Source organism: Gadus chalcogrammus, chromosome 13 (assembly GCF_026213295.1).
Source record: "Gadus chalcogrammus isolate NIFS_2021 chromosome 13, NIFS_Gcha_1.0, whole genome shotgun sequence".
In the NCBI taxonomy this organism is placed as follows: Eukaryota; Metazoa; Chordata; class Actinopteri; order Gadiformes; family Gadidae; genus Gadus; species Gadus chalcogrammus.
Genome location: NC_079424.1, coordinates 17,761,407 through 17,771,097, shown reverse-complemented (window position 1 = coordinate 17,771,097; position 9,691 = coordinate 17,761,407). Strand labels below are relative to the sequence as shown.

At 43.1% G+C, this 9,691-nt stretch overlaps 2 protein-coding genes across 3 annotated transcripts in view; both read right to left on the bottom strand.

Annotated features, from left to right (window-relative positions):
* The window catches only part of lmcd1 (LIM and cysteine-rich domains 1), an 8,274-nt gene extending 7,058 nt beyond the window's left edge, over window positions 1-1,216 (bottom strand). Inside the window, exon 1 of the mRNA XM_056605390.1 lies at window positions 926-1,216. Coding sequence (XP_056461365.1) covers window positions 926-943 — 18 coding nt within the window. The 5' untranslated portion in view covers window positions 944-1,216. The remainder of the gene's footprint in view (window positions 1-925) is intronic.
* Window positions 1,217-1,685: 469 nt separating this feature from the next.
* On the bottom strand, window positions 1,686-9,486 carry gmppb (GDP-mannose pyrophosphorylase B). 2 transcript variants are annotated; one of them, XM_056606194.1, is made up of 10 exons: window positions 9,150-9,486; window positions 8,390-8,522; window positions 7,965-8,045; window positions 7,678-7,726; window positions 6,150-6,292; window positions 5,890-6,048; window positions 4,690-4,768; window positions 3,947-4,074; window positions 3,426-3,608; window positions 1,686-2,786 (listed from the first exon to the last, which is right to left on the bottom strand). In XM_056606194.1, the coding sequence occupies exons 2-10, from the start codon at window positions 8,516-8,518 to the stop codon at window positions 2,655-2,657; spliced, it is 1,083 nt and encodes a 360-aa protein (XP_056462169.1). In that variant the 5' UTR covers window positions 8,519-8,522; window positions 9,150-9,486; the 3' UTR covers window positions 1,686-2,654. The 2 variants fall into 2 exon arrangements, with proteins under 2 accessions (XP_056462169.1, XP_056462168.1); XM_056606193.1 differs by having other exon boundaries at window positions 1,734-2,786; window positions 8,390-8,525; window positions 9,150-9,390.
* Between the last annotated feature and the right edge of the window lie 205 nt (window positions 9,487-9,691).

Sequence of the window (9,691 nt, the reverse complement as noted above, 5' to 3'; positions counted from 1 at the left end):
AGAGATTGATGGTATGTCATTAGAGGTGCGAAAAAATAGGTCTTGTTGACAGAGAGACAATAAAAACAGCTGCAGTGTCTGTGTGTGTGCGTGCGTGCGGGCGTGCGTGCGTGCGTGCGTGTGTGCGTGTGTGTGTTTACGTGAGTGTGTGTGTATGTGTGTATGTTGAGGACTATGTGTGTGTGTGCATGTTTGACAGGTGATGATAATCTTCTTCCCAGTGTCTCTAAAAACAACCTTTACCAAGGGAGTCAACAGCTTCTCTGTTACAAACAACCTCTGTATACCCTGTCCAGCTAGGGTTGCTGTGGCTTTAGAAAGTTGTGGAGAAGCCAGGTAACTGGGTTAACCACAGACACACACACACACACACACACACACACACACACACACACACACACACACACACACACACACACACACACACACACACACACACACACACACACACACACACACACACACACACACACACACACACACGCCAGTCGAGGCTAGACAGCAGTAAGTTAGTATAAACTAGTCAGAAGTCACTAGTCAGTAGCCAAAATTCAGTCGAACTAATCATTGGTAACTGGTCAATAGTCAGTAAACACTGCTTTGTAGAAACTATTCAGTAGTTAGTGCAGTAAAAACTCAAGTTAGTAGTAACTATAAGTAGTCTATAGTCAGAAGTAAGTTATTTGGTACTAGCCATTAGAAAGTCAATAGAGACTAGGCAATAGTCAGAACTCAGAACTCATTAGTAAGTCAGTCCTAACTGAAATCAGTTATCACTAGTAAGTCGAAGTCACTGGTCACTAATCAGTTGTAATAAGCCAGTGGTAAGTAACTGGTCTGTAGTAACTTGGGAATACTCAATAGAAAGTAGCGACTAGTCAGTAGTAATGAGTCAGAAGTAACTAGTATAACTTGATTTTGTTACCTTCTCTTTTCTGCTCATTTCTCTTCAGGCTCCTTAACTTATCCTCTGCTCCTCCAGATGTTTTGGGGTGGCTTCAGTGAGGTCCTTAACTCTTCTACTCGGGAAAAGGAGTCTTTTGGCACTTCCCATTGACAGGAAACCACAGGATATTCAACAATAAAAGTACCTCTACACCCCAAAACTGACTGATCTGTCAATACAAAATAAGCTTTCTGTCTCTCTTGCTCACTCTCCTCCCCTTTCTCTCCCTCTCCCTCTTGTTGAAAACCCAGCTTCCACAGGTAGAGAGAGAGAGAGAGAGAGAGAGAGAGAGAGAGAGAGAGAGAGAGAGAGAGAGAGAGAGAGAGAGAGAGAGACTTCCATTTGGGATTCCCTTGCCGTTATCCAGCCAATTGGGGCTCAACCCTTATAATTGCTGGCCAATAGGGACGTGGCAGCAGGGACCTCCCCCTCTGGGTCCCTGGTGGCCCTCAGGAGCCATGACATCACCTTATCAGCCCGCTGGAATGCACACACACAAAGTTTCTAGATGAACTAACACGCACACAAAGCTTTGACATGTACTCACTCACACACTACATATATAAATATATACACATATATTATGCATACACGTAATAATATCATATTAACATATATTATATATTTATATATATATCAATATCATATATACATCTATATTTCCATATATTATATTTGTATCTATATCTTACACACTTCACCCACTAGACAGTTGTACAACTTATTAACTGAAGTATACAGTATACATGATCTTATTAAACTATTCATGTTACTTCATTAACTAATGTAAATGTATGGTTATGGAAATAAGTTCATTGCCTGTTTGTAAATGTTAGTCAGCTGCTTATTACTGTGTTCACTAATGTTTACTAATGGTTAATTAATGTGCCCTTAATACAAAGCGTTATCGTTACACATGTAAACCTTAAGAGAGTATGAAGTAAGTAGTAAGTACTACACAGGGTACGAGAGCAGTACACAGTACCATCCTGGTGACAGATTTGAAATTAGGTATAAAAAAGGTTGGTAGTAATTATACCTTACTTTGTGCTTGTGTGCACAACGCAGCCCAGGTGTGCAGCAGCACCCCCTGCTGGAACCTTCCAGACAGTGAGGAAATAAAGACAACAGTTCTCTTCACCTTTTTATATTAATCTGATAAAAAACACAATGGATTCATACCTTCATTATTATTCTATATGCTATACAACTGTATAGTTTACTAGTATACAATATCGTTAGCATACACTAATACTATATTACTATAGTATAATATAGCATATCCCATCATAAAAACCACTCACGTTAAGCCCGTTCACACAACCCTAAAGAATGCCAGACCCAAACGATGCCATCCTCACAGAAGGACGGACACACAGTGATTGGAGGGTCTGGTCCCATCAGAACCGACCAGGACACCTGTCAAATCTCTGATCGGCACATCTTTAACGAGCCTAACGTCTCTAGACCATAGTAGACTTGTTAAGCAGAAGATTAGACAATTTCACATTTTGATTAGAGTGAGGGACGTTTTGGGGGACTGCAAGTCTTGAAGCTGGTCCGGGTTCTGGGTCACGGTATAGAGGTTGCCAGGTGGGTGCGGGGGAGGGGTCCAGTTCAAGGGGTTTTGGGGAGGGGTCCAGTTCAAGGGGTTTTGGGGCGGGGTCCAGTTCGAGGGGTTTAGGGGCGGGGTCCAGGGGACCCCGGTCTACATAATGATGCGTGGCTCTGCTACGGATTCTGTGATGGATTTGTGCGGCAGAACGTTGGCGCCATTCAGGTAGAGCTCGTCGCTCACGATGACGTCTTCACCCAGAACCGTAACGTTCTCCATACGCACCTACAAGGAAGGAAAAGGTGTACTGGTTTTTAACATGGTAAATCGTATAAATCCACACAACAAAGAATCAATCTTATGGATTTGTTCATTTGCGCAATCTGAGAAAGACAGTTTTGACAATTCATATGCGCTTATCAGTTTGGACAAAACTAAGATACAGCTATGGGGGTTGCTAAACTCCTAATAAACACGTTACATTAGGAACTACGCTGGCCATCAAAGATGTGGCCTCCACATCTTCATAAACACCATGGTGCTATAGTATGCCTTTGTGTATGCAAGTCTCCAAGAAGCTCAACCCTCACTCAGACGCCCCTTCTGCAGCCAGTCAGAAGAGCATGCAATCTGCAACCTCACCACTAGATGTTACTTAATTCTAGTCAGAAGAATTGTTCTTAGTTTGTTTTGTGTTATCTGCAAATTGTGTTTAAAAATGATTATTGACGTACATTGGTTTGCCTTACTACGCTCATTGCTTATAATCGATTATCGCCATGAAAGCAGGTTATTATCAGTTATCGTACCAGGTGAAAGAAATTATTATCATGCATCCTTATTAATATTAAAATATAATGCCCTCCAGATTTTATTCATTTCTTATTATCCCTATAAACATTATCCCTGATGTGTGGAGCTCACCCATTGGCCGACAGAGCACTTCCAGCCCACGATGCAGCTGTCCAACCAGGAGTGAGAGCGCAGGCGGGCCCCCTTCAGCACCGTGCAGCGCCTCACCCTCACACCGTCCTCCACCACCACCCCGGCACCCAGCGTCACGTTGGGGCCGATGGAGCAGTTCTCCCCGATACGGGCTGAAGGGTCCTGGTGCACACACACACACACACACACACACACACACACACACACACACACACACACACACACACACACACACACACACACACACACACACACACACACACACACACACACACACACACACACACACACACACACACACACACAGTGGGATTCATTTGTCGACTACAACAGCTAGCAGGACACTGAGCTAACAACTACCTTGTAATAATAATATTAATATTAGCAGTAATCCACTATTTTAGGGAACAGAACATGTAACTAAAGTAGCAACTATACCAGGTTCCCAAACTAGTGTAGTTAACCAACTAAGGTAACTACCGGTAAACTAGGTAACTCACCACTAGGACGTTTCCTATAAAACCAGGACCGGTACAGAGGCGGTCTGGAGCGCGTTGCCGTACTGACTGCAGGTACATACACATCCCGGTCAGGAAGTCTTTAGGCTGTCCGATGTCCATCCAGAACCCTATACACACACACACACACACACACACACACACACACACACACACACACACACACACACACACACACACACACACACACACACACACACACACACACACACACACACACACACACACACACACACACACACACACACAGATGCTGTAATGGTGGTTAAAAAACCCACACAGCGGCTTGTTCTCTAGTTAGCCTTCTGCTAATGCGAGTAGCATCAGCTCTGGTAGCACTAGCAGTGCTATGAGCCCTAGCAGCAGTAGCAGCGCTAGCAGCAATTGTAGCAATAGCACAGCTAGATGGCGGAGACAGATTCTATCCGACTTACGTCCGTAGGGTAGGCCGGCTGTACAAACCAGAGGAGCATATGGGTCAACATGCTGCCATGATAACACGTTACTGGTTCAGGTTTAGTAGGTGGTGATGAGGTAGATGTGTAGGTATAGTTTGAGGTGGAGGAGTTGTAGTTAGAGGTGTTACTAGGGACAGGTGGTGTGGTGAGCCTTTTGCTCCATTGCGCAAAGCTGGAGGCTGTGGAGGTGTAGGAGGCGGTGTAGTTGGGGGTGTAGTTAGAGGTGCATTAAGGGGTGATGGTGTAGTTTTTGAAAGGTGTAGTTACCCTGTAGCTCCATAGCATAGAGCTGGCCCTCCTCAGCCATCACCGGGAAGATCTCCTTCTCTATTGACGTAGGCCTCAACTAGAAACATACAAGACACACACTTTCATCTCTCTGTTCTGCTATACTTGTGAGGACTCCTCAAACATTTACTGCCACCAATATCCCCATGTTTCGAACTACATTTGTACATTCTGAGATCAAGTACAGAAAAAAAATGAAAACTTGGTAGTTCTGTTTTCAATGGTCTACCCCGAACGGAAAGATACCTGGCAAGCTCCACAACTAAATTCCGAGGTTTGGTTTCTGCTTATGGATATGCATTGAATAGTATTTTCATAAATAAAGCATCTAATAACTATAACCAAGGGAAACGACCATTTGAGTGAGGACATTTTGTTTTGTCTTCACTTATTGCAAGTCACTTGCACTGCTTGTTACTGCATCCTGAGTATTCAAAGATGCTGTTCTCACATTTCCAATGAGGTCCTCGTTTTGAGCCAGAGGGTTCTATACAAACACACCACACTTCCTACCCACTCTCTGCTGCCCTCAAATCTACAGCTCAACTGTCCGACAATCATCTAATTGTGCAGCAACTGCGGCTCTCTTTCATTGGATGCCACTGTTCTTTCTTGGCATATTATAGCACAGATAGAGTTTCATGAAGAAACACCCTCAACTGCCTCAAGGAACTACCAGAATATGTATCCTCTATATGTATGAATATGTAATATCTTCTATGTTTATGTATTTCATGAGGAAACAGACTCGACTATTAAATTAACTGTCAGAAGATATAGCTGGCATTAGTTCCATGAGGATATACCCTTACCTGATAAAGTAACTACCTTAAGCTATAGCAGGGATAGAGTTCCATGAGGTAACATCCTTACCTGATAAAGTAACTACCTGAATCTATAGCAGGGATATAGATCCATGAGGCAGCAGCCCAAAACAATAAACAAAGTAACCTTTGAAACCACATTGGAAGAAATCTGCCATGCAACAGTGAAGGTTCTCCCTCCAGTAGTTGATTAACTTTTCTTTAAGCTTTCAGATCATTGAGGTGATATTGTAGATAAGTGTGCAAACTGCAAACTAGTCTTAAAAAGTGTGTGTGTGTGTGTGTGTGTGTGTGTGTGTGTGTGTGTGTGTGTGTGTGTGTGTGTGTGTGTGTGTGTGTGTGTGTGTGTATGTACCTGGATGCGCTGCAGCATGCTAGGGTTAAAGATGTACATGCCAGCGTTGATCTTGTTGGAGACGAAAACCTGGGGCTTCTCCACGAAGCGTTGGATCCTCCCGCCCTCCGCCTCAAACACCACCACGCCATACTTAGAGGGCTCTTCCACCCTGGTCACCTGGGCACACACACACACACTTCAGTCAGGAAATCCATTGATTTATGCTAACTAAAACAGACTTCTACCTACACCTGCTACCTATCCATCGTCTCACTCACCACTATGGTGCCCTGGTTGCCATGGTTTCGGTGGAACTGGAGCATCTCTTGGAATGGGAAGTCACAGATGACGTCCGAGTTGAGGACGAAGAACGGCTCATTGTCGTCACACAGTAGGTCCCTGGCCAGAGCAAGAGGCCCCGCTAATCACACACACACAAATACAAAATAAGAAGGCTGCTGAACACACACACACACACACACACACACACACACACACACACACACACACACACACACACACACACACACACACACACACACACACACACACACACACACACACACACACACACCTAGCCAATGACTGTTAAGCCCGCGGAGCCTCAGAACTAACAACAACAAAGATGATGGCGGACTACAGGCTTGTAATCGTTCTGCAGCAGGGGCCGGGGGTATACCACAAACCTCGCTGAACATACCCAGGCTTTCCTGGGAAAACCTGGCTCGGCAGAGACGCAACTCGCAATCAGAGTTAAATGGTACCACGACGCTCACTTTAGATTCAATCAGTTGAACCAGGTTTTCCGCTTTAGGTTCAATGCGCATTCACATAAAAGGGGCGTTTATCGCGTCATTTGACTCACACTTATGCAAAATTAATCGAGCGAGAGCGGTGTAATTCACCCAGGAAGAGCAGTGTATTATTATGAATTCCTACGAGGAATTCAAAGTCCAAATCACAGCCAAGGGGAACACGGTTGCCCATAATAAGGCTAGGGTGGCGTGCTGGCAAAAAATAGCCGACCGTGTTAATTCGTAAGTGAAAAGATTCTGCATATTGTCTAAAAAATATCATGCATCATCATGCATTTTACCCCCATAGATGTGGTGCCAGCACGCTCCTACGAACATGGGGCCAAGTCAAAAATTAATATAAAAATATTATTCAATGTGGTAAGTTGTAAGCATCCACTTGAATAATTTCAGGTGAGCCTTTGATTTGCAATGGCCTAGGCTCCAACTTTTAATCTCATGTTGATTACCTGTAGCAAATAAAAATAAAACCCAAATCTCTCTATAGCTCTGCACGGAGTACTCGATTTGTATGGAGCCAGTTTCCTGCCATAATTCAAACCTGAAAAAAAAAGTTTCAAAGGCTTGTAAGTCTGGGTTTGAAAACTCAACACCTTGTAAAAAAGGTTTTGCAACACTGAAAAAAGAGATTATAACCTGAAAAAAATTCAAACTAAAATTCAAACATCTGTAAACATGATTTTGTGTTCTATTTTATCTTCTTCATAATTTTCACCAACGCATTTTCAAATCTGGCACTGTTCTAACAGTGTATTTCATTGTTTCCCGGTTTTGAAACCTTGTAAATGGGATACTGCAAACAGGTGTTCATACATTGAGAAATAAGTTATGAAAGATTGTATATTTAGTTTTAAAAACTTGTAAAGGTGTACGTTTACGCCATTGCAAAAAACTAAACTAACCAATTACTTAATTAACCTACGACTTAACCGCGTAGTGGAAAAAGGGGAGGAGTGTGAATAGGGGGAGGGTGAAGAGGAAGATGTCTGACCTGTCCCCAGAGGCTCCTTCTCATGAGATAGAGAGATACGGATTCCGAGCTGAGGAAGAAACACCCCACGGTTAACCATCATCTCACGGTCCTCTATCTATTGTGTTGTACGGTGTATGGTCAGCAGGGTGTAGTGGTGTAGGGTTATTAATGTGTCATTTGTGTATGGTAGTGTAGGGTCAGTAGAGTAGTAATAGTGTGGTGAGATGTCAGTTTGGTGGGGAGTATAATGGTGGCGTAGTATTGGGTAGGCTGGTGAAGAGGGTGGTGTAGGTTGATATAGATACCCTCTGTTCCTGGATTCTCATTTCCTTCTCCAGCAGATCTGACATGTAGCTCACTGCCAAGACAACATGGTCCACCCCAGCCTAAAAGAGAGATTTTTTAATTTTTTTTTTTTTAATTGAGAGTTACTCCCTGTACTAGAGGGGGAGCGAAAGAGAGATACTACCTGTACTAGACCGATAGAGACTTACTACATGTACTAGAGAGAGACTTACTACCTATACTAAGAGAGACAGAGACTTACTAAATGTAGTAAAGAGAGAGTTACTACCTCTACCAGAGACTTACTAAATGTAGTAAAGAGAGGTTGTATTATAAGCATCATTACCAATGGAGAGACAGTAGTTAAGTATCAGTACCTGTACTATAGAGTGTTTTGTTAAAGTATTTGCTAGTGATAGTTTGAGGGTTATTCTAGCATCGTTACCTGTACGAGCGCCTCCACCTGGTGCAGCAGGGTGGGCTTATTGCAGAACTCCACCAGGGGTTTGGGCAGACTCAGTGTGAGTGGGCGTAGACGGGTCCCATAACCTCCAACCAAGATCAGGGCCTTCATGCTTCTACTGCACACACACACACACACACACACACACACACACACACACACACACACACACACACACACACACACACACACACACACACACACACACACACACACACACAATATCCTAAACGTGTTGATAACGACCATCTGAACCGCAAGGAAGTCATTTTGAGAAATAATATTGCTTATAACTGCTATACGTTAGATGTTTTAGTGCAGCCAAGAGAGATTACGAGGGTTTGATTACCCAGACCATTCCGGCTCAGCAGGAAGTCTTGCAGACTGAATGACCCTTGTTATACATCTGGAGGCTATTCTTCTTACATTCTAGTTAAACATTCAATACTAACGTTAATCTAGTTCAATTGAATTCGGCCGCATTTTATTTCCAATGGTGCTGTAACTTAATGAATGGATGCTAACCGGCTTACTAGCACTCAAATCCCACTACTCAGTAAGAACACTATGAAACTACCACTGACTTCATGTTTTAACAGATAAATTACCACTGTAAGTATGCTAGCCAACTATTAAATAAATAACGGCCACATTCCAAATGTGGGGACACAAACTGAGTCAGAGTTCATTGACATGTAACTTAGCCTTCTGACATCAACAGAGCAGGAAGACTCCAACTTACCGAGAAAACCACCAAATTAAGACCAGATAACGTCCAACTGCTGTCCTCGCTTCCTCCAGAAAGAATTAAGAATCAAGTTTCTATAAACAGTTACTTGCTAACCAGAATAACGACTTTAGGAGGAGTTGTCCCTGTGAAAGACCTGCAGCAGCAACACAATGCATCCGTCTTCGTCCATGTATAGTGGGGTGGGAGACGAAGAGTGACATTTAAACAAAGACCACATTTACCGATCTTGTGGACATATATAATCACACAAATAATATGTTACGTAACAAACATATATATAAAGTTAAGGATATGTTTCTGGAGTTGATAGCATACTATATATTAAATGTCTGTCTTCCGTGTACCCCTTCATAACAAGAGAATGGTACATCTGAGATACCTTAGGTTAACCTCTCGGACCAATCAGAGAAGAACAACGTGGCGCTGTCGCAACAGAGCCCCACCCCTCCAAGGAACAGCTGATGTTTGTAAACCTAATCGTCTGCTGTAAACGATTGACATAAAGAACGTGAAATTATTTAAACCTGGACCTA